Here is a 24,247-nt window from a genome sequence, read left to right as displayed (position 1 = left end):
GCAGCCTGTTTCTTCCCTCCGTCATTAAACACAGTGGACTTTATAATACATATGTGCAGGTAATCCTCGAGTTATAACCATTTGTTTAAAATTAAACAAGCGACTTAGGCTCCAAAGTTGTGGCTGTCACAGCATCCCTGCAATCATATTGCCATTTGCGAATTTCTTTGCCACTTTCCCATAAGTAAAGCCATTGGGGAAACCTCCAGGGAAAGTTACAAGTCAGTCCTGTAAATCACTTCTGCCACTTTTTCTCCCAAGGAGACCTCCTATAGAGTATGGGTCCCAGGAACCTCATTCTCTATGGTATGTGCCATCTATACCACTCCCCTGCTTGTTCAGGACTCCTGGTCTACCTGCATTTTCATCTGGCTGGATGGTTCACATTTCCCACCACCAACTCCTGTTCCCAAACCTGCATGTGCACACGTGCCCCCTCCCCCTTCTGCCTCTTCCTGCTTAATAAACCACACAGCCCTGGAATTATAATAGCAACCAGAATTGCCTTCACTAAGTGATGTGGTTACATGATGTCATATATTACACCTGGTAATCCTGGTCCCAATTGTCATTGTAAAATGTGGTCTACCTGTATGAACTGCATTAAAAAGGATAAATTTAAATTGTATTAAAAATAATACAAACAGTAACTACATAGTTACTACAACCAAAATAGCTCTACACATTTTGGTTTAAATACTAGGTCAGTTTAATTTTGTTGGAATTTTGTATGAAATAGGGATTCTAAACAGTACTATATGTATTGTAATTTTCCACTGGTGATAATTGTAATCTATCTCTTATTGCCTCAGTAATTTTAAGAGTACAGGTAGTCCTCGACTGACAACAGTTCATTTAGTGATCCTTCAAAGTTACAATGGCTATAAAAAGTGATTTATGACATTTTTTACACTTGACTGTTGCAGCATCTTTATTGTCACATCAAAATTCAGATGCTTGGCAACTGGTTCATATATATGATGGCTGCTGTGTACTGGGATCATTAGTAACAATCATGTTACTAATATTTGCAATGATTCACTTAACTGTGGCAAGAAAAGTCATAAAATGTGGCAAACTCACGTAACAAATGTTTCACTTAGCAACATAAATTTTGGGCTCAATTGTGGTTGTAACTCAAGGACTTCCTGTATTTTACTAGCTCCTTGAAATCTTTGCCTTTCATTAGCTAAGCCAAATAATGTTATGAATAACCACTTTCTCATAAATGTACATGCCTTATTCTTCTTTGCCAGATAGAAGTCTGTGTATTTCAACACTCCCTCATTATTGTTTTTTTTAATTTTCTTTATCAAGCTTTGTTAATTAGAATAATTAGACAATGCTTGTAAAAGGCATGGATAGCAATAGCAATAGCAATAGCAGTTAGACTTATATACCGCTTCATAGGGCTTTCAGCCCTCTCTAAGCGGTTTACAGAGTCAGCATATCGCCCCCACAGTCTGGGTCCTCATTTCACCCACCTCGGAAGGATGGAAGGCTGAGTTAACCTTGAGCTGGTGAGATTAGAACCGCTGAACTGCAGATAACAGTCAGCTGTAGTGGCCTTCAGTACTGCACCCTAACCACTGCGCCACCTCGGCTCATCTAGGATAGGTCCTAAAGCAAATTGGTTGCCCTCCAAACAGAGTTTGAGGGTAGGATGAAGTAATGTTATATCTGAATGAAATAAAAACATATTTAGTGAAGTATTTTGACCAGAGATTTAAGATATTGAAATGTATTTTCTCACTGCACAGAGGTGAGAATGGGCTGTATTGTGCACTTTGTGGAAAGCATCTGACTGCCCAAATCTTCTTTTTAGAGGGAAGGAATTGGCTTTTACCAGTGTTCTTTGATCTCAGCTATATACTGCTTTGTATAGGACACAATCTAATTTTATGTTGATTTTTTAAGGCCCCTGGAGGAATAACAACATCACCTGTTTATGCTCAACTCCTGGCTTTGTATCTTCTGCATAATGATATGTAAGTAATACATTTAAATAGGTCTGTACCTATTAGACATGTATAAGCATATTGACACAATTCAGATAATATTTTTAGAATTAGATAAATTTACATTAATTGGCAAAAAAGATACTTAGCATTCCAAATCAAGTTGTAAAAGCAAAAGCATATGATGTAGCTATAGCTGAAGTATGCTGTACTTTAATTGATTTTTACTAAACCAACCTTTGCTAGTTAATACAAGTAGGGTTTTGAATTTGCTCATATTGCTTTTAGGTTTAGATTAGATTAACAGAATTGGATGGGACCTTATAGGTCATCTAGTCCAACTCCCCACCCAAGCAGGAGACCCTGCACCATTTCTGACAGATGGCAGTCCAATCTCTTCTTGAAAGCCTCCAGTGATGAAGCTCCCACAACTTCCAAAGGCAAGCTGTTCCATTGGTTGATCTCATTGTCAGAAAATTTCTCCTTATTTCTAGGTTGAATCTCTCCTTGGTCAGTTTCCATCCATTATTCCTTGTCTGGCCTTCAGATGCCTTAGAAAATAGCTTGACCTCTTCCTCTCTGTGGCAGCCCCTCAAATATTGGAACACTGCTATCATGTCTCCCTGGTTCACTAGACTAGTCATGCCCAGTTCCTGTAACCGTTCTCCATGTTTTAGTCTCCAGTCCCCTAATCATCCTGGTTGTTGTTCTCTGCACTTTTTTTAGAGTCTCAACATTTTTTATAGTGTGGTGACCAAAACTGGATGCAGTATTCTAGGTGTGGTCTTACTAAGGCTTTATAGATTGGTATTAGTACCTCACTTGATCTTGATTGCATCTCTCTGTTAATGCAGTTTAGGATTGCATTGGTTTTTTTGGCTGCCGCTGCGCACTGCTGGCTCATATTTAGCTGGTTGTCCCCTAAGACTCCAAGATCCCTCTCACACTTACTGCTATTAAGCCTCGTTTCACCCAATCTATGTCTGTACTTTGGGGGTGGGGGTTGCTTAAGTGTAAAACTTTACTTTTCTCTACATTGAATTTCATTTTGTTAGATAGGGCTCAGTGTTCAAGTCTATCTTCTAGTGTAGGGCTCTGCAACCTTAAACACTCAAAGAGCCATTTGGACCTGTTTTCCATAGAAAAGAAAATACCGGAAGCCAATAATTTAACAACTGGTGTGACTGGGTGGGCGTAGCCAACTCAGTGTCACTCACTCCCACCCAGTCACATGACACCCCCCCCAGCCACGCTTACCTAGCCAATCATTAAGGTAGAGAACCAGTGATTAAATTATTTGTCCCGCCCAGCCACACTTCATCCCTCTCCCAGCCATCTCTTCCCATACCTGGCTTCAGGTGTGTTGTTCACTCCTCTTTTTCTCCCTTCCTCTCTCTCTTCCTCTCCTCTGTCTCTTTCCTTCTCTCTCTTTCTGTCCCCTCTCTTTTTATCCTTCTCTCTCCTCTCTCTCCTTTGTCCCTTCTATCTCTCTCCTCTCTCTCTCTCTCTCCTCTCTCTCTCTCTCTGTCTCTCCTCTTTCTGTCTCCCTCCCTTTCTCTCTCTCTCTCTCTCTCTCTCTCTCTCTCTCTCTCTCTCTCCAGCTGGAAATGGTGGGTGTTTACTTCTGGCCTTTGTTGATGCTAGACATGCGCAACCTGCTCTCCGCCCTGACACTGGCCTGACCCACAATGCTGTCAAACCCTGCATGGCTTTGCCAAACCTGCAGGGGGGACAGAAGGAACACCTGAACTGGTGCTGGGTGATGGGAATCTGACGTCCGCAGGCTGACCAGCCTACGAGCTGTGCGCCAACGATCTTCTGGTCGGCGGAGAGCCGAAGACCATCTTGCCAGCAGGAAGGCGGGGCATCACAACACCTGTGGCCTGCAGGCTCTGCAGGAAAAGCAGCTGATATCCGCGAGGGAAGAGCAAGCTAACGACAATGCTGCTGTTGCCAGGGGTGAGTGGGGCAGAGTCGTATTGTGGCCCCCATGTCATAATGGACTCCAGAAGGAGGAAGAGGGAACCCGTCTCCCCCATTGTGAAGTGCACTAAATTTCACTGTGCTGTGCAAGGCAACAGCAGCAGTATTGGGAGCTGCATCAGAAGGCTGAAAGAGCCACATGCTGCTCTGTAGCTGCGGATTGCCGACACCCGTTCTAGGGTGTTAGCTATTCTTGCCAACTTAGTATCATCTGCAGATTTCGTAAGTTCCCCTTCTATTCCCTCATCTAAGTTGTTTGTGAAGATAGTAAAGAGCACCCCGTCTAAAACGGAACCTTATGGTACCCCACTGCTTATTTCCCTCCCTATAGACGTAGACCCATTAAGGACTACTCGTTGGGCTTCCTTGTGGTGATGTCACTTCCATGAGGGCGAAGAAATGGTAGCTCTACTAGCTTTGCTCGAGTTTCTGTTGTGAAGATCCTGAAAAAGGACGAGTTGAACCTGGAGGGATCAACAGGAGAGAGGGGAAGGCCGAAGGAGGAAGCAAGCAACTTCCCTATCAGACGAGGAAAACCCCTTGAAATCACCGGAGAAGAAATCAGCGTCCATGGCCGATTTTGGGTGGTGACTACCGCACATGAAGGAGAGAAAATAGCAACACAGCAGCATTGGTGAGAATATTTAAAACAACTAAAAAGGTATAAATTCTATTAAAGACTCATTGAGCTAGAATTTCAAAGCTTTGAAATGAGCTAGATACAGCTTAATATCGGCAGCTACAAGAAGAGGGAAATCAAGCAATTTCCTATAGCAATAGAAGGTTTGGAGTGACTTGAGAACAGAACTAAATAAGGAGAGATTTGGACAATAAACAGAAATTGGAGCCAGACAAAACAATGACAATTGTGAAGAAGAGGAGAGAACTATTTTGGAATACTCGAGAGAAAGTGAAATATAGAAAAGCAAATATCGGACTTTTTGGAGGAAAAAGAAAAACCCTATACGAAAGAAGAGTAACAGCGCCATCTAGTGGAGAAAGAAATAAGAATTAAATAACAGTATATAATATTGTTGATTCAATCTGGAAAAATATTTTGTTTTTTGTGATCTCTGAAATCAGATTTAAAAAATAGAAGGAGAACATTGAAAGAAGAAATATAAATATAAACTTCACTGTGGTGAGATAAAATATTGTTATGAACTATTGGTAATACTTTGAAATTATCAATGTTATAAATAGATGACATAATATTATATAAGAATTAAAATTAAGGATTTATTAGCCTAAACATATTGTAGTAAAAAAATTAGTAATATAGTTTTGAAGTGGGGGATGTTAGTTTGAAATTATTAAAGAGACGATAAAAGGTTGCATACTGAATCAAATTAAGAACATGTTAGGTTAAATACATTCAATATTGCATGAATATTGTGTGGATTGACTTGTATACTAACCTGAATATATAGAAATTAAGTTGTTAGATTGTAGGATTGATGATATTGAATTGAATTGAAATGTGCATGGAAGAGGGAAAGTTCAAAGATTAAAGGGGCTGGCATAAGAGTGGAAACAAGCAGTGGGCAGAGAGTTGTTATTTGTGGGGAAAAATTGTAAGGAAATTAAAATCAAATATGACAAGTACAACAATTACTAAAATGAATAGAAAGGCAGCATCCAATCCAACATCAGCAACATCTTCACCCTCAAATCAGTGCACAATTGAGAGCACACTGGGTATAGAGAAAGCAAGCTCAACAACGAACCTTCAGTGTATGCAAGATGCATTAGCAATGATACAAGAAACAATGCTGAAAACACAAGGAACAATTACAAAAAATCACGAAGAAACTAGGAGAAATAATGAAATTAAACTTGAAATGGGGAAATGAAGAGTGAGATTAGAAGAATAGATGATAGAATAGCGAAATAACAAAAAATGAACTAAAAATTCAAAAAGTAAAAACAAAGGTAGAAAAAACGGAGAACCGAATAGAGATGGTAGATAAGCTGACTACACTAAACAGACAATTAGGGGGAAAATAGTGTTTCTGGAACTTGAAAAAGCTGGCTTCTTTCTGTGCTTTCAAAATATAGAAGAAAAGGAGGCGGATTTAGGGGAAACAATCACAGAGAGTGTTGCAAACATATTACAAAAGAACAAACAAGAAACGAGAAGAGACACAGACGAGGTATATCGAATTCACACAAATTATGCCAGGAGACACAGTGTCAGGGCTGCTTCACTTAATAACCAAGAAAGAAACCACTCAACTCCATTTTGCAGAATTAAGAGTACTTTTACTGGTTATAAGTAAATAGTAGTTAAGCAAAGTAGGATCTGAGACAAAAGCGTGCACAATCATAGATATCAATATTTGACCCATTCCCCTCCTCTTGGTAACCCCAGCCCATAGTCCAATCCAATTACTTCACAGGTGTCATGTGGGAGACATCTTCAAAAATCATCGGGTTGGTATGCCAGACAGTTGGCATCGGCGGGAAACTCCCTCTCTGCCACATGCACAGTAGATGGTGAGAACAACTCCTTTATTACAGTCGTCCTGCACAGAATATTTCCCACACCCAAATACCATGCCCCCCCCTTCCAAATTTCATTGGCAGCCGAAAAGCAAGCAGCAAAACAGAGGCTGACACATAGGCTCCCAAAGAAATCCTTTGCTAGAAAATCGGTAAGAGATGAAATATATAAGAAAGTGAGAGAAGAATAAATGGCATATAAAGAAAGGAAGAGTGATACAAATCCTGAAAATAGTGAGAGACCAGAGAAGGCAATATCAGTTCCTTACACAACAACTAATAAGGTACAATGTAATGTTCAGATGGCTCACACCAGAGGGAGTGATGATTACCTGGCAGGATAAAAGATATAAAATAGACATAGTTGAGAAAGCACATGAGTTCTTTGAACATCATTTCAACGCTGAGGAAGAACAAGAAAGTAAAGAGGAACCAGAGAGTCAAAGTCAAGAAAACAGTCAGTTGAAAACAGGGAGGAAGAAAGAGAACAAAGAAGAAGACAGGAAAGAGAACAAATAGAACAAGAAGGTGGTAAAATAGGAATAGAGACAAGAAATGCAAGAAAACTAAGGGCGGCATACAAATAACGCAATGGAACAAGAAATTAAGTTACTCTCACTAAATATAAATGGATTAAACTCACCGGAAAAGAGAAGGAAAACTTTGACTAGATTACAAAAAATGAATATGGACATGGTATGCCTTCAAGAGGTACATATTAAAACCAATATAACAAACCTCTAGAATATCCAAAGTTAGGAAAACTTTACAACACTAGCACAAAAAAAGAGGAATTGCAATATACATCAAAGAATGGATAAATGCAAAAAAAATATGCAGATGAAGAAGGGAGGATTTTAATGATAGAAATAGAAACAGAACAAAGAAACATTCTTCTCACAGCAATATACGCCACAAATAAAAACCAAAAATTTTTACAAGAAGATCCACCAAAAAATAACAAATAGAATATGAGGATATATGTCTAATTGGCGACTTCAATGCTATAACAGATATCAACGATGACTACAAGAGTAACAAAAGAAATAAGGGGGAAAAAGAATGCTACCATCTATGTTTTTCAAAATGGTTTAGGAATTGAGCCTGAAAGATGTATGCAGAGAAAGGAATATAGGAAACAAACAATTTACATATTATTCAAATCCACACAAATCATGCTCAAGGTTAAATATGATTTGATCAACCCAAGAATTGAGAAGAGATACAGAACAGATTGAAATAATGACAAAAAGCTGGGCAGATCACAGCCCAATAAAATTAACATGGAAAGGACCAAAAAAGAAAAAGAAATGGTCAATGAATCAAAGAATAGTGAAAGTAAAGAATATATAAAAATGATAGAAAGAGAATTGAAACTTTTCTAGGAAGTAAATAAGAAAGAAGAAACATTGTTACAAAATCTATGGGATGCTACAAAAGCTTTTACAAGAGGGTTGACAATAGCATATTTGGCAAGGAAAAATAAGGAAAAGAGACAAAAACAAGAATCATTAGAGAAAGGACTTAAAGAATTGTAAATGTACCTGCAAAAAACTCTACAAGAATCAAAAATAAAGGAGAAAAAAGAACTAATAAAACACAAATTAAACTTGATGACACAAGAAGAGATGGCCCCAAAAAATCAAATTTGCAAAACAAAACTATTTTGAAAATGTGAATAAACCGGGAAGATGGTTAGCACACAAATTGAAAAAAGAAAAAGAAAAAAGAATAATACATCACTTACAAGATGAAAGGGGAAACATACAATACCGGAAAGAGGGAAAAAAATAGTACAGAATTTTTTTGAGAATTTGTACAGCAAGAAAATATATTACAACATAGTATCGAACAATACTTAAATACAAGGAATCTACATGAAATTGAAGAAGAGAGAAGAGAAATGCTAAACAAAAAAATCACAGTGATAAAATTAAAGGAAGCATTGAAGAGACAAAATAATAAAACACCGGGCCCAGACGGTATACCTGTAGAATTTTATAAAGGCATGCAAGAGCAGACAGAAACAGTGATTTTAGACTTATTTAATGAAGCACTTATAGAAGCAAAGTTACCAAAATCATGGAGGGAAGCATATATAACATTGATACCCAAAGACGATTCGGACCACCAACAAATAAAAAATTACAGATCAATTTCTTTACTAAACACAGATTATAAAATCTTTACATCAATAATGGCAGAGCGAATTAAAAAAATATTAAATGAAATTATCCACACAGATCAAAATGGCTTCTTACCAAAATGTCAATTAGAAAACAATATGAGGATAATTATAAATACACTAGAATATTATGAAAAGAATCCGGGAAAACAAGTTGCACTGATCTTCTTAGATGCCCAGAAGGCATTTGATAACGTGAATTGACATTTCATAATCACACAGTTAAAAATGATGATATATGGAGAAAAAATTATAAAAATGATAGAATCAATTTATTCGGCCCAGACAGCAAAATAATAATAAATAGTAACACTACAGAAGAAGTTAAGATATGGAAAGGAATGAGACAGGGTTGTCCATTATCACCTTTATTATTTATACTATCACTGGAAGTTCTACTAACAGAAATTAGAAGCAATCAAGGAATAAAGGAATTAACAATTTAAAAAGAGGAATATAAAACAGGCATTTTTTGACGATATGGTATTCATATTAGAGGATCCATTAAAATCAGGAATTAAATTAATAAAAAAAATAGAGGAATTCGGTAAGGTAGCAGGACTTAAAATTAATAAGAACAAAACAAAGATCATTACGAAGAATTTTACTAAAAAACAAGAGCAAGAATTAGAGGAAAACATGGGAATGCAAATAGCAACAAAAGTAAAGTATCTAGGAATTTGGCTGACAGGGAAATGCTCAGCAATTAAAGAAGATAATTAAAACGATTCAGATAATTAAGAAAGATCTGGAAAATTGGAGAAACTACAAATATCCTTAGTGGGAAGAATTGCCATCATTAAAATGAATATACTACCCAAAATTTTCCCGTAGATTTAAATAAATTAATTACACAGTTTATTTGGTCAGGGAAAAAACCACAAATTAAATTAAAATTGTTACAAGACAGTAGAGAAAGAGGAGGACTCGGACTTACCGATTGGGAGCTTTATTACCAAGCAGCAGCTCTCACCTGGATAAAGGACTGGATCAATTTAAAAAACAGAAGATTATTAACAATAGAAGGTTATAATTTGGAATTGGGTTGGCATGCCTTTATCTGGAATGGGAAAGACAAGATTCATAGCTATTTCCAAAAACATTTAATTAGAAAAGCTCTACTACAAAAATGGTTAAAAATCAAAGCAAAACATTACAATAAAATCCCAACCTGGCTATCCACCATGGAAGCTCTGATATACCCAAACGTATTGGACATAAACAAGATAATAAGATATAAAGACATCTTAGACAATCAAGAAAGGCTAAAAACAAAGCAAGAACTGAAAGACGAGGGAATAGATATTGGCTGATGGCCCTATTTACAAATACAGGCAAGGTATAAAAAAGGGAAAGATTCTATAAGGAGCCATAAGAGCTGGATAAAATTTTACAGGGAACCGAAGAAAAATTGATTAAAAAATATATCACTACTTATTAAAATTTAAAAAGGAAGAAACTGTGAAAGAAATGATGATAACATGGGCGATAAATTTTGGGCATAGTATAGAATTGGCGGAATGGGAAAAAAATTGGGAAATAAACTACAAATTAACGATGGCAATGGCTTATAGAGAGAACATGTACAAGATGTTCTACAGATGGCACCTTCCACCAGCAAGAATTGCAAAAATGTTCCCGGAGTGTTCACCTATCTGCTGGAAATGCAACAAACAACATGGAACATACTACCATATGTGATAAATGTGCACAGCTGTGAAAAAGTATTGGAAAAAAATAAAAAATTGGCTAGAGGAGATTACTACACATCAAATTGCACTAAAACCCAAATTATTTTTAGGGATTATAAAAGGAAATTATGAAAAAATACTAGATACTTGATTTTACACATCGTTACGGCAGCGAGAATTATATTCGCACAAAACTGGAAAAATAATTATATACCAACAGAAGAAAATGTAATTAAAAAAAATATTGGAATGTGCAGAGATGAATAGAGTCACGAAAGAACTAAAAGAGAAAGACGAATCTGAATACTACTTCGTATGGGATTAATTGTACAATTGGCTAGAGGAAAGAAGGGGAAAAGAAGGAAAGCAAAAAAGAAAGGAAGAAAGATCAACAAAACAATAGACAACTACAAAACCGGAAAAGGATTAAAAGATTGAAATATGAGATAACTATAGCAAATAAATATTACACAAAATGATGTAAATGTAGTAAAAACTGTTACACATAGTATATATAGAATATTACATATAGAATGGAAAAAATGTATGAAATAATGTAAATGCACAAATATGTAGTCATAGTTATAAAAGATTTAATATATACTTTACAAAATGACATAAATGTAGTAAAAACTGCTATACATAGAACATATAGAATATTATATATAGAATGAAAAAAATGTATGAAATAATGTAAATGCACAAATATATGAAGTCATAGTTATAAAAGATTTATTGGTATAGATAAAACAGACACAACAGATAGGTAAAAAAATGTAATGTGTTGCAAAGATGTGAAGTTTGTACGAACAAAATAAAATTTATTAAGAAAAAAAAAGGACTACTGGTTGGGTACGGTTTGTCAACCAGTTACGAATCTATCTGGTAATGACACTACCCCACTTTTTTCTAGCTTACTAAGAAGTAGGTTGTGGTCTACTTCGTTGAAAAGCAAATTATTTGTTTTGTTTATTCATGTCAGAAGCATCACAATTAAAATAAGCAAATTACTTCATAGATTGGAATGTATTTCTGTAAGGTGAGTATCCGAGTATCTTTCCTTTACTTGAACAACGTATTACCACAAATTTAAAAGTAAATAATTGATTAACTCAAATTAGTCATTCTTAGCAACTATTGGGGAAGCTTTTTTTTTTTTTTTTTTTTGCTGTTTTGGAGTTTTTAGATAACAGTATTACAGTGCCACCTATAAGATAGAATACAATATATTTTGAACATGCACATAAAACCAATTCATGATAAGGATGTAATGCACGAGATAAATGCCTAAACGTTTGTGTTATATTATGGAAATTTGTAGCTGAAACTTTGGGGTTTATACTGTAGAAAAACAAGTTATAAATTATGGTTGTAGAACATCTTGCCTGTTAAAGGGTGCTTCATTGCTGGAGATTTCCTAGATTGAAGGGTGTTTTGTCTGGGATGGTCTGAAGATTCTAGCATTTGGCAGAGGGTTGAATTAAAAGACTTCCAAAATCCCTTCCCATGTTCTATATGATAGGTACAGTATGAAAGCTGTATTCTTTTGCCTTTGAAATGTATATGCAGTGCATATTAATGTGTTCTCAGAAGGATGTAGCTGGAAACTTATGGTAAATAAACATTATTAAATGGATTTCATTTTTCACTGGTTTATTTTTATTAGGAATAATGCCCGTTATCTCTGGAAGAGAATTCCTACTGCTATTAAGTCTGTAAGTATTTTTCAGTGCTACAGAACAAAAAACAGTATTATCAGAACCATGTTTCCCCACTACATTTTTATTATTTAAAAATGTGTGCTGAATACAAAGTTTTGTTCCTGCTGATCTTAGTATTTGGGAACATTATTGTTTTTGCATTTTATTCAAATGTTTGTAATGTGTTTTTGAATTATAGGTCTAAGTTCAGCTGTGTTAGTAGTCTGAATACTGAGCTACACTTTATAAAAATGGAGGGGAAGGTTGTTGAGAAGGTGGTGGGTCTGCAGCTGAGAAGAATCATGGAAGAAGCAACTTATCTGGACTAGTGTTTTTCAATCTTGACAAATTTAAGATGCGATAACTTCCAACTCCCAAAATTTTCCCAGTGAGCATTCAGTTCTGGAAGTTGAAATCTTAGAATTGCCAAGGTTGAGAAACACTATTCTAGATATATTCCAGTCTGTTTTTAGGCTAGTGCTGAGACAGTTTTGGTTGCACGTGATAGAATTGGGATGGATGTGGTGCATCCATTTGTGTTTCTTAATCTCTGTCTTTTGATACTGTCAATCAAGGTATTGTCTTAAGCCAATTTTGTGGATCAGAGCACAGTTTTACAATGGTTGCCTTCTTTTCCTCAGGGCTGTTCTAATCGATATTGCTGGGGGAAAGTTATTCCCCAAAGCCTCCTTTATGGGGTGCTGCAGGATTCTATTCTCTCCCTTCCTTTTCAACATCTACATGAAGCCACTGGGTGAGATCATCTGCTGATTTAGGGTTCAGCATATGGATTATATATGCTGAACCCTAATATATATGGATGGGCCAAGGGCCTGGAGACTATGTGAGTTTGAATGGGAAGCAACTGTCTCTAACTCAATACTACAAAGACCAAGTGTCAACCCTGGAAGCCATCTTTTTTCTTTGGAGCTTCTGGGCTGTCACATTTAGTGCCTGGGAAAACAGGAGGGGGTTTATCAGGAGTCAGTGGAGGATTAGCCATAACAATGTTTCTTTCTCTGGAGTCAAGGGCATTTGGCCTGCACCTGGATGGGAGTGACTGGGGGGTTGTCTCTAGTTGGGACAGTGAAGTGATTGGATCATGTGTTGGACTTGTGGGTGCAGAAGATGGATCTGACTTTCTTTTGGCTGGGGAAAACCTAGAACTCTCAGATTTGGGTTTTCCCAGATGTGCCAAAATGACATCTCTAATAAAATGGAACTTTGAGGACCTTCAAGGCTCAGAGTCTAATTTCCTTGGTGGTGTTACTTGGAATCCTGACCCCAAGTGACTGGATGTTTGGCATGCTAAGATCTGAGAATATTCCATCTCTGACCTTTGATGGATTTGCATTTACTGACTGAAGGGTTTGTGCAACCTGAATCTTCCTAGACTCACAGTCCAGGAAGTGTCAGCTATGTCCAAGAAGGCTTTGCACAGGCACACCAGTTGTGCTGTTTCCTAGATGGGAGGTCTTTAGATAGTCACTCATGCTCTGGTCATCTCATGGCTTAACTACTGTGCCACATGCTTTGTGGAGCTGTCCTTGAAGACCACCCAGAAGTTTCAGTTGGTCCAGAATGTAGTAGCACAGGGAATGATGGACATACTTTGGTAACATGTAACCATGTACCAAATTGGTTCTTAGTTTGCTTTCAGATGCAATTTGAAGTTTTGGTCATTACCTATAAAGCCTAATGTGGCATGGTGCCTGGTTACTTGAGGGACTATAGGATCACACAGTATCTGCTGGCCAATTTGATCATTTGGGTTCCTTCAATTAAATAATGCCATCTATTGGGACACCAAAAATGTGCCTTCTCTGTAGCGTTGCCTGCCCTCTGAAATGAGATTCCTCCTGAGATCTGGGTTCCACCACAAAACCGTGTTCGACTAAAGCACGCTCGACGAAACCGTGTACCTGACGTCATCATAGCGCGACGAAAAAGCACGCTGTGAGCGCTAAAGCTAAAATTAACCCCTAAACCTAAACTTAACCCCCCGAAACATAACCCTAAACCTAACCCTTAACCTAACGCTAAACCTAACGCTAACCCTTAACCTAACCCTAACCCTAAACCTAAACCTAACCCTTAACCTAACCCTAAACCTAACCCTTACCTTAACTTGAATCGGCTTGCTTTCAAAGCGCTTTTTAAAGCGCCCTTTTTTCTCCGCGGTTGCTGTTGTCGCACTGCTGCTGATGTCAGCGACGCGCTTTAATCGGGCGCGCTTTAGTGGACCGCGGTTTTGTCGTGCCACGGAGATCTGTATAGCTCTGACTTGGTTGATGTTTGGAAGGGATTTGAAAACCTAGTTCTTCGCACAGGTCTTTTGTGAGGGTGAGTGAAACCCCTGTTTTTTAATCATTCTCATTTTCCTTATTCTTCATTTTTGTCTTTTATTGTATTTTTTCTTGTTCTTAACATTTTATTTGTAACTGTCAAGACTTATTGTCCAGAGTCAGGCAGCTTATATGTTTAACATTAATTTTAATAATAATGAGGTTTAGAAATGATTTAGTAGACAACAGCAATCAGAATGTTGCATAATGTGCACATTAAGGGTTTTTGTTTTTTTTGCACTATAATAAGATCAAAGTTGCCATGAAAAATCAGATCAAAGTACTTTAAAACAAAGGACAGTTAAAACAAAGCCCTTCATATACTAGCATGTATGTCAGGATCTATTCTTGTCATGGGTCAGACCAATGAATAATAATTGCAGTGGCACAACATTATGTGCTTTTCCCTGATATTTCACTAGCCTGATTGCAAAATAAAATTCTCTGTAGCCCAAACATCAGCTGAATGAGAAAAATTAGCTCTACTGCCAAATAAAAGTAAAGGGCTTTTTAAAAAAAGGTGGCAGCAAAGCCAGCAGCAGGTTTAGCCCTCTTCAGCAGCTCAAGTTAGTTTTTAATATATTTTACTCTTTTTTCTTTACTTAATTATTTTTAGTTACCATTTTTTTTAGATTTAGTCAGCTGCAGTATAATCTTAGGCTATCCTGCAATTATCTTGATGTGGACAAAGAGGGAATACCTGCAGAATGTGGCAGTGGATGTTATGAATGACATAATGGAGGTGATTCTTAATTTGAAAAACAAGATTTGTTGATATCTCCATTCAACAGGTGGTGCCGGTTGTGGTTAGTAGAACTTAATCTAGGATAGCAATAGCAGTTAGACTTATATACCGCTTCATAGGGCTTTCAGCCCTCTCTAAGCGGTTTACAGAGTCAGCATATCGCCCCCACAGTCTGGGTCCTCATTTCACCCACCTTGGAAGGATGGAAGGATGAGTCAACCTTGAGCCGGTGAGATTAGAACCGCTGAACTGCAGATAACAGTCAGTTGAAGTGGCCTGCAGTACTGCACCCTAACCACTGCGCCACCTCGGCTCTTTTTAGGATTCACATCTGAGGATGCCTCAGTTGTGAATCCTGAACTTCCATGTTAGTTATTAAACATTGCTTTCTCAACTTTATTACATTATTATTATGCTAAGGACTATATTAGATATGTGAAAAATAATGCAATATAATATTTATTATATATATGTTGGGCATGCCAATACTGATGGGAAGTAGTTCAGAACACTGAAATATATCAGGTTTCTTATCTTTTCTCTAAATTAATATACCTTAAACACCTTTCTCAAATTATGGTTGTAGAACATCCTGCCTACTGAAGTACTGGGTGCTTCATAGATATAGCAATAGCAGTTAGACTTATATACTGCTTTACAGGGCTTTCAGCCCTCTCTAAGCAGTTTACAGAGTCAGCATATTGCCCCCACAGTCTGTGTCCTCATTTTACCCACCTCGGAAGGATGGAAGGCTGAGTCAACCCTGAGCCAGTGAGATTTGAACCGCCGAACTGCAGTTTAGCAGTCAGCTGAAGTGGCTGCAGTACTGCACTCTAACCACTGCACCACCTCGGCTCTGGCAGCAGGCCTAGAGAAGAGGTGCCAAAATATTCTGTATAGCTAAAAGCATATTTGTTTTGTCTTGTCAAACAGCCACAGCTTTATTCACAATTCTTTCTTTGCAGGCAAATCTTGAACTTGGTGCCATTTGGGCAGTAGGGCAGCGAATCTGGCAAAGAGATTTCCCTGGAATATATACAACAATTGATGCATATCAGTGGTCTGAATCTATTCAGCCAATTATGGAAGCACTGAAAGGTAAACATTTCTTAGTTAAAATTGTGCATGAAAGGAAATAAAAACACTGGCTTGGGTGGTCCCATGCTTCCTTCCCTATTATCTTTTAAGGGCTTTGCCTTCAGGAATTGGCCATACCAGCTAATAAAAAGAGGCTAGTTGATGTAGGAAATGGGTTATAGAAAGGAGAGGAAAGGTGTGGGGTGGAATGAGGAAAGAAGAGTTGCATGTACAGTTTAAGAAGGGGTAATCTGTGAATAGCTACTGTTGGTTATGGTTTCAGTATATGCTTCAGGGTAGATGTACTGTATTTTTCAGAGTATATGAATAGCCTTTAGGAGGCTAGTGGAGTGTTCGGGGGGGGGGACGGGACAAGAAAAAACAACCCTTTTTTTGTCAAAACAGGGCACTAGGAAGCCTATAGAGCAGTGATGGCTAACCTTTTTTTCCTCGGGTGCCGAAATCGCACGCATGCGCGCTGTTGCACGCACTTATGTGCCCACACCCATAATGTAATGCTCCTCCCATGCGCCCCCTGCACATGTGCACACGACTCCCCCCACATGCTCGCCCTGTGGATACACACAACATTCCCCCCTTTTGACCTCACATCCCAAAACAGCTCTGAGAGGGGGGGGGGAAGCCTCCCATCGAAAATAGCACTGAGTGGGGTGGGGAAACCTCCCTTTTCCTCCTCTCAGCGATCTTTTGCAAAGATAGGCTTCTCAAAACAGTGATATTTTGCAAAGGGAGGCTTCACCTACTCTCAGAAATCCTTTGCGAAGGGAGACTTTTCCTCCTCACAGCAATCTCTTGGGAAGAGAGGCTTCTCAAAACAGTGATATTTTGTGAAGAGAGGCTTTTCCTCCTCTCAGGGATCTTTTGCAAAGTGAGGCTTCTCAAAATGGGATGCCTCCGTCTCTTTGCTGCCCTCAATCCGCCTCTCTCTCTCCCTTTGCCCTCCCCCAATGGCTCAGTGTGAACAATGGGGGGGAACCGTGCAGAGGAAAAGAAGGAGGAAGGGAAGGGGGAGAGAAATGGGGGAGAAAGAGAGAGTGGGACAGAGAGAGAAAGAGTGACACACAAAGGGGGGAAGTTAGGAGACGTTCCCTCTAAATACTGACTCCCTCTGCTTTTGGGGGGTAAAGGGGGCGATACCAGGAGGGGAAAGGAGAAGAGGGTCCTTGGTGAAGCTCTACCCCCTATTCCCCCCATCCCAGTTAAGCCAGTTCGGTTTGAGACCCAGCCTTTCAAACTTTGTTTGGGATCTTCTAACTTAGGATCTTCCTTTACTCTCCTCGCCCCTTTTGCTGGAACTTTTGGAACTTCTCTTTGTTGGGTGGGCAATTAGGGGTGGGGGACATACGACAACCTAAGGACCCCCTCCACAAAGCCAGGAAAAACATAAAGGAGTAAAAGTAGCTTTCTTGCTTTCCATGTGCAAACACTGCGACCTACAGCCCTGCAGTAGGATGAAAAGTTTTCTTGAAATCTGCTTCTCATTTTCCGAGAGAATTGATGTTCTCTACCTCCCCCTCCCCAACTCTCTTTGCCATTTTATTTAACCCTTGGAACTATTGAACTACCACGTCCAACCCCCCAAACCCTTTTCTTAAAAGCAAGTCCATCGGGGCCCAGTATCTTCTCTGTTGCATTTTCTCTCTGTTTCTCTTTCTCCCTCTCCCTCTCTTTCTCCCCCATTTCTCCCCCCTTTCCTTCCTCCCCCTTTTCCTCTGCAAGGTTCCTCCCAGTTCATGCTGAGCAATTTGGGGGGGGGGGAGAGGGAGAGATGGATTGGGGAACCTTGGCCAAGCGTGCCAGGGAGCAAAGAGACAGAGAAGTCCTGTTTCGCAGCCACAGCAGCTGCAGATGTTTCAGCTTGTCTTTTTATTTGCTCATCCTTGGAGAGTTCCACCACTCTTTTCTCCTCCTTTCTTGCCTGGCTTTGCAGGCACCTGCAGCTATGGGCTGTGAAGAAGGAGCACAGAGCCCTGTATAGATTGGGGGGGGGGGGAAGAGAGGAGGCGGGAGGAGAGAGGGAGGAGGGCATTTCAGCAAAATCTTTTACACCTCTCTCCTCTCGTTGGATTTATATTTATTGTCCTTTCTAGTTCTAGACTCTGTCCTGAAGCCTCCGGAGAAAAACGACCCAATGTGCAAACCAGAAGTCATTCCCAAACTTCCGGTTTGCATGTTGGGTTGTTTTTCACCCTCCGGAGGCTTCAGGAAAGACTCCTGAGGCAAAAAATGGCCAAAAATAAAGGCCAAAATCAGTTGGCCAGTGCATGCGCATTGGAGCTGACAGGGCAACACTTTGCATCCCCTAAGAAATGGCTCCGTGTGCCACTTGTGGCACGTGTGCCATAGGTTCGCCATCACAGCTATAGAGTGCTGCTGGAGGGGGGGGCAAAATTGAGCAAAAAGCAACCAGCTTTTTGCTCATTTCTGCCCTCCCCAGCCCCCAGGAACTCTCTGAAAGCCTCCTACAAGCTATGCGCAGCCATTTTTGCAGTGGGGTTTCAGGAGGCAAAAAATGCTGTATTCAGTGTATAAGATGCACCCAGATTTTCAGCCTCTTTTTTGAGGGAAAAAAGGTGCATCTTATACTCTGAAAAATACGGTATATTGTAATAGTGTTGCCTTTGATGAGATGGGCAGCACATAAGTTTAATTTTAAAAAATAGTAATAATAGGTTTTCCTCCAAAGTTATTACATTGGTAGCTTTGAGTTGGAAGATGGTTATTATCAGATTAAGGAGTGAAAAATGAAATATGGAAAAAAGTTGTATGAAGAACAAGTATTGTTTATGAATTACTTTTTATTCATGCCTTCTACTCTGCCAAGAACAACTACCTTTAAGGAGAATTTCTGCTCAGATATAACAATATCTTAGTTAATGCAAGCTGAGGTTTGTGCAGAAATTTCAACTTGTACTTTGCCAAAGGAAATGTATGCAGCATTAGATTGAATATTTGTTAGAGAATTTAAATTTGAGCTATACTTTATCAGTTTTCAACAAGCCAACAGAAACTTGTCTGCCATGAATACCATGATATCATTAGTCTATTCATTTTGGAGCCGTGCTTAACAGATTTTCACCTTCATTGATAATTATATCTTGACAGGCTCTTCCATTTCCAAAACCCTGATACCAGTTTGCAGGAGAAATGTTGTCATTTTCAGCTGTGATTGCTGCCACTGCTGCTTAATTTGAGATAATACATGACATAACAAATAATGTGAGATTTGATTAAGATTGACATTCTTTATAAATTGGAATTCAGTATTTAATGTTTTAAGTTTTTGATTATAGTTCGTCAAAAGCAAATGTTGAAGTAAAATACATTTTAATGTATTTAAAGGAATCAGATGTTACATCTAACCAGTCATCTCCCATATAAATGTGCACATTTCCGATTTGTCTCAAGAGAAACCTATTTAAGAATACAAAGTGTTTTCCTATTCTTGGTAAACTAGCTTTGCATTAATTACCTCTCTAATAGATGCAACGAGGCGACGAGCATTTGGACTAGTCTCTCGGGCATATCCTGCTATAAGTGCAGACGACTTTGCAGCCTTTGTTGGACTTCCTGTAGAAGAAGCCGTAAAAGGTACTGAAAATACCTGAGTTGCAAATAAATATTGCAGATACTCAACTTTGAACTTGTATGAATATATTTAGACATCTGGTAGCTCAGACGCCCAGTTTTCTAAACGCTGCTCTATATGATTTGGTGGTGGTGGAAGCTGATTTTATGTTATCATAACTTTCCTCCACAGTTTATGACATCTTTAATCATCTTGCAGCCTAGGTTGAAAAATCTATTGTCAAATAACAGCCATGCCTTTACCTTAATATTAGTATGCATCATCTGTTATGTAACTTTGAAATTGAGTATTAAGTTTTTGATCAATACAGTCTTGTTTAGCAACCACAGTTGAGACCAGCTAAGTTAAGGTTGTTAAGTGAAACAGTCACTAAGTGAAACTGCTTATGATTTTCAGATTTCCTTTGCTTTACAGATCTGTGAAGGTCATATATATGGGAAGATTGGTCAGAGTTACTTTTTTATCACTGTTGCAAAAGTGAACAGTATCTGAGGCAGTCACTAAACAAGGATTTTATTAGAATTGTGTTACAGGACTTTCAGTTCTTACAACTATATTTTGTAAACAAAAATGAATCACAGCTTTTCTAAACCTATGCACATTTTTAGAATTGCTTACAATTTTACTTCACTGATATTTTTTGAAGATTGTCAATTTATGTGGCAATGTAGAAATATTTCATTAGATTGTTTCATTCCTTTGATAAAGACTATAAAACTGGTTTCTGGGCCCAGTATGAAATAATTTTAAAAACAAAAGTATGTTTTCTAAAATTTGCGCTTAGTTCACTTATTATATTACAGTTAAAGGATAACTGACTGAATAAAAGGAAAACTAACAATAGTTCACTTTATAGGAAATGGAAATATAGCAAGGAATAAAAAACAAGAAATAAAAGAAATCAGGAAATTAATCCCATCCAATGTTTTCCATATTGAAGCATGTGTATGAAACTAATTATACCTAATGAACTATATTTTAATTTTAGGAGTTCTTGATCAGGGATGGCAAGCAGATTTGTCAACTCGAATGATTATGCCTAAAAAGCCAGGTAGGTGGAGCTCTAGTTCCATGAGGATTTGTGGAAGGGGGAGGGAAATGGAAGGGAGGTGACACTTCAGGATAACTTAACATTGCTTGCCTGCCTTTGCTGCACACAACTGAAAATGTAATTAGTATTTACATGCCAACATTTCTTTCAAATGTTTAAAATAGTGCGATACTCCTAAAGTGTCATGTCAAATAAATGAACTAATGATCTATTTGAATGGGTGCAGGCTGTTATAATTAAATGAATATTTTAGAATGTAAAGCTTAAATAGAAATAAACAGGAAGTGCCTCAGCTTGCTTTCTCTGTCTGGTTCTTGGCAATAAAGACTCAGTTGAGCATATTTTTCAGTGGCCTTAACTGACATGCCTGAATTGAGTGAAATGTAGTTACAGTTAAATGTGGTTACAATTTTGAGTACCATTTAAGTTGTCAAATTAAGTCATTTTTCTAGTTTAAATTTATATTCTATATTGATAATAAAGGCTTGTAATGTGGTTTACTTCTTTGCTGAAAATTGTTCTTCAAACTATCTGAGATGACTCTGGGCTATGTCTGCTACAACAATCATTCTGCAATTTCTTATCTTGAATTGCATTTGCTTCTAGCAAAACCTTTTTTTATTTTATTAGGAGTAAAATCCTAGTATTTTTATTGTATTACCTTCACTACTTTCTTTGCACATCCAGAAAGTTTATAAATAGATTTAAAAGTACTGCTACCAGGATAGTCTGGAGCATATAGTAGATCCAACTTGCACATTTTCATAATTTATAAGTGTATTATTTCTAGTTTATTATTTCTGTACTTAGTTAACAGCCTAATATTCACTTTTCTTTTATCTTATGGTTGTAGGGTTTGCTTAAGAGATTTGGAGAGGAGTTAAGTGACTTTTTACAAACAGGTTAATGAGAGACTTTGCTTATGAAATTTGGTGTTTGATGGAGGATTGGAGGGGAATAGTCTCACCCCCAATTGGATAGGCCTTTTGAGAAAAATATTACAATTACTCAAGGTGAATTACCATGAGTCTTATTTAGTTTGATGGACAATTTAGGGTTGGTTGATATATGAAGATGGAAGAATGTCAATTCAAGGTAGTACACTTGTTTTTCAGAATGACACAGATCCTTTTCAAGAATAGACATGATTTGGTTTTCAAGATATTTGGCTACTAAAATTTCTATGGTAGAGATATTAGATCTTACCAAATACTTTTTCAGAGAAAATACAAAATATTTTGGATGAGATAAAAAGAAAAGATTTTTAAAAATCCACAAGCTATATAAGTATTTCTGAACAAATTAAGATCTTATAGCAACAAGTATCCATGTTAGCAATAAGAGAAATAGCAATAGCATTTAGACTTATATACCGCTTCACAATGCTTTACAGCCCTCACTAAGTGGTGTATAGAGACACCATATCGCCCCAACAATCTGGGTATTTACCAACCTCGGAAGGATGGAAGGCTGAGTCAACTTTGAGCCTGCTGAGAATTGAACTGCCAAATTGCAGTCAGTCAGCAGAAGTAGCCTGCAGTACTGCATTCTAACCACTGCAATACCCCTGCTCTTCAAAATGGAAATAAAATGGAGCTATATGAAAGAAATTTTGAATTTGGGAATAAACCAAGAGAAGTGAATGGCTTATAAAATATTAAGAGAAAGAAAATGATGCTAAAATTACAAGGAGGAAATACTGTATACATGGATAGTGTGGCTATACACTAATATTTTGCCAATATTATAATTTGTATAGAGAACATGACATTTCAGTGGAGAAAATAAAGATATATTTCAGAAAGCAAAATGACTGAGCATTACAGAAAAATGAATTATTAATGGGATTATAACAATAAGAGAAATTTCAGAAGCTACTAAAAAAAGTAAACTAGGAAAGGTCCCTCACTAGTTGGGTTATTGAGTCTCTATTAGTCTGTTTTGAGGATTGAACACTTATAACGCTTCAAAGTATAATGAATTCTATTTTACAAGGAGGAAAGATGTCACATACTTGGGAAGACTCTTGCTATAATATTAATATTTAAAGAAAGACAAGATTTGACTTTGCAAGAAACTAAAGACCAATATCATTATTTGATAATGATTAATAATTGTTTACAATGGTTTTAGTTGAAAAACTGGGGAAAAAAATCGGAATTTTCCCCCCATGAGGATCAAGTGAATCAGTCATGAGGATCAAATGACTCAATGGAATAGTTTGCCTCCTGGAGTTGTGGGTGTTCCATCATTGGGGTTTTTCAAGAATAGACTGGACAATCATTGCCCAGGAGGGAATATGGTCTTATTTCTTGACCAGGGATTGGACTAAAAGACCTGCAAGTTATCTTTCAGCCTATAATTCTATGTTCTATTGTGGGCTTTTTATTTAAAAAATAGCTAAATGACAGTGTTAGATACTCTGGAATATTTGGAACAATATAATGAAAAACAAACTGTCAGGGTTTCAAGTAACACCCCTAAGACTCTGAGGCTTGAGTTTCCTCAAAGTTCCATTTTATTAGAGATGTCATGTTGGCACATCTGGGAAAACCTGAATCTGAAAGCTTCCAGGTTTTCCCCACCCAAATGAAAATTCATGTCCCTGCCGAGCACCCACATGTCCATCACATGGTCCAATCAGGCACCGTCCCAACTGGAGAAGCCTCCCAGTCACACCACTCCAGGTGCAGGGCAAGGTGTCCTTGATTCTCAGAGAATCTAGTTGTAATGAGTTGTAAAACTCAGTTGTTACAGATGTAGCTAATGTTTTAACTCCGAGGCTCCCCTCCTCCCAATTGAATGGCAGTTCACTTTTAGGGATCTGACATGCTGCCGTTCTTTAGAAAAAAGAGAGATCCACCTGTGAAAAAATAGGAAAAGAAATTGCATCATAGTATTTTTAAAAGGTTTGTCAGGATATTGGGAGTGAAATTTTTTCAGTAGAGCAGGGGCCCTAATGTGGTGTTTCTCTACCCGTTCATTTTGGGCTGAAGGTAAATGCTTCCAAGCAACTAAGTATTGGGTTTTCCCCCAGTGGGTCCTAGAGTCCAGGATTTCCTTAATTTCAAGATGTTGTTCGCTTTCTATCATGATAGGAACAGGAGGTGCAGGTGCATGTGGTCTGAGTTGTGAGATTACTTCTCATTTGAGTAAACTAATGTGAAACACTGGATGGACTTGTCTGAGTGTCTTTGGAAGGAGTAATTCTAATGTTACTGGGTTGATAACTTTGGTGATCGGGAAAGGTCTGATAAAATGTGGCCCTAATTTCTTTGATGGTTGCAACGACTTCAGGAATTTTGTCGACAGGTATACTCTGTCTCCAACATGGAAGGGTTTGGGATCTACTCTTTTTTTGTCAGCTTGAGTTTTGAAAGCCTCTCTAGCTTCCTGTAAC

At 37.9% G+C, this 24,247-nt stretch overlaps 1 protein-coding gene and 1 long non-coding RNA gene across 2 annotated transcripts in view; both read left to right on the top strand.

Moving 5' to 3' along the window:
- The window catches only part of COPS8 (COP9 signalosome subunit 8), a 43,297-nt gene that overhangs the window by 717 nt on the left and 18,333 nt on the right, over positions 1–24,247 (top strand). The window contains exons 2-6 of the mRNA XM_032213944.1: positions 1,918–1,988; positions 11,986–12,034; positions 16,075–16,207; positions 19,691–19,798; positions 20,785–20,847. Of these exons, the coding sequence (XP_032069835.1) occupies positions 1,918–1,988; positions 11,986–12,034; positions 16,075–16,207; positions 19,691–19,798; positions 20,785–20,847 (424 nt within the window). The remainder of the gene's footprint in view (positions 1–1,917; positions 1,989–11,985; positions 12,035–16,074; positions 16,208–19,690; positions 19,799–20,784; positions 20,848–24,247) is intronic.
- On the top strand, positions 3,555–5,184 carry LOC116506285. The gene is made up of 2 exons (XR_004255011.1): positions 3,555–3,917; positions 4,273–5,184. It is a non-coding gene; the product is annotated as an uncharacterized LOC116506285 (long non-coding RNA).

This window comes from Thamnophis elegans, chromosome 3 (assembly GCF_009769535.1).
Source record: "Thamnophis elegans isolate rThaEle1 chromosome 3, rThaEle1.pri, whole genome shotgun sequence".
Lineage (NCBI taxonomy): Eukaryota > Metazoa > Chordata > Lepidosauria > Squamata > Colubridae > Thamnophis > Thamnophis elegans.
The sequence above is the reverse complement of the archived record's forward strand: the minus strand, read 5'-3'. Positions and strand labels throughout refer to the sequence as shown.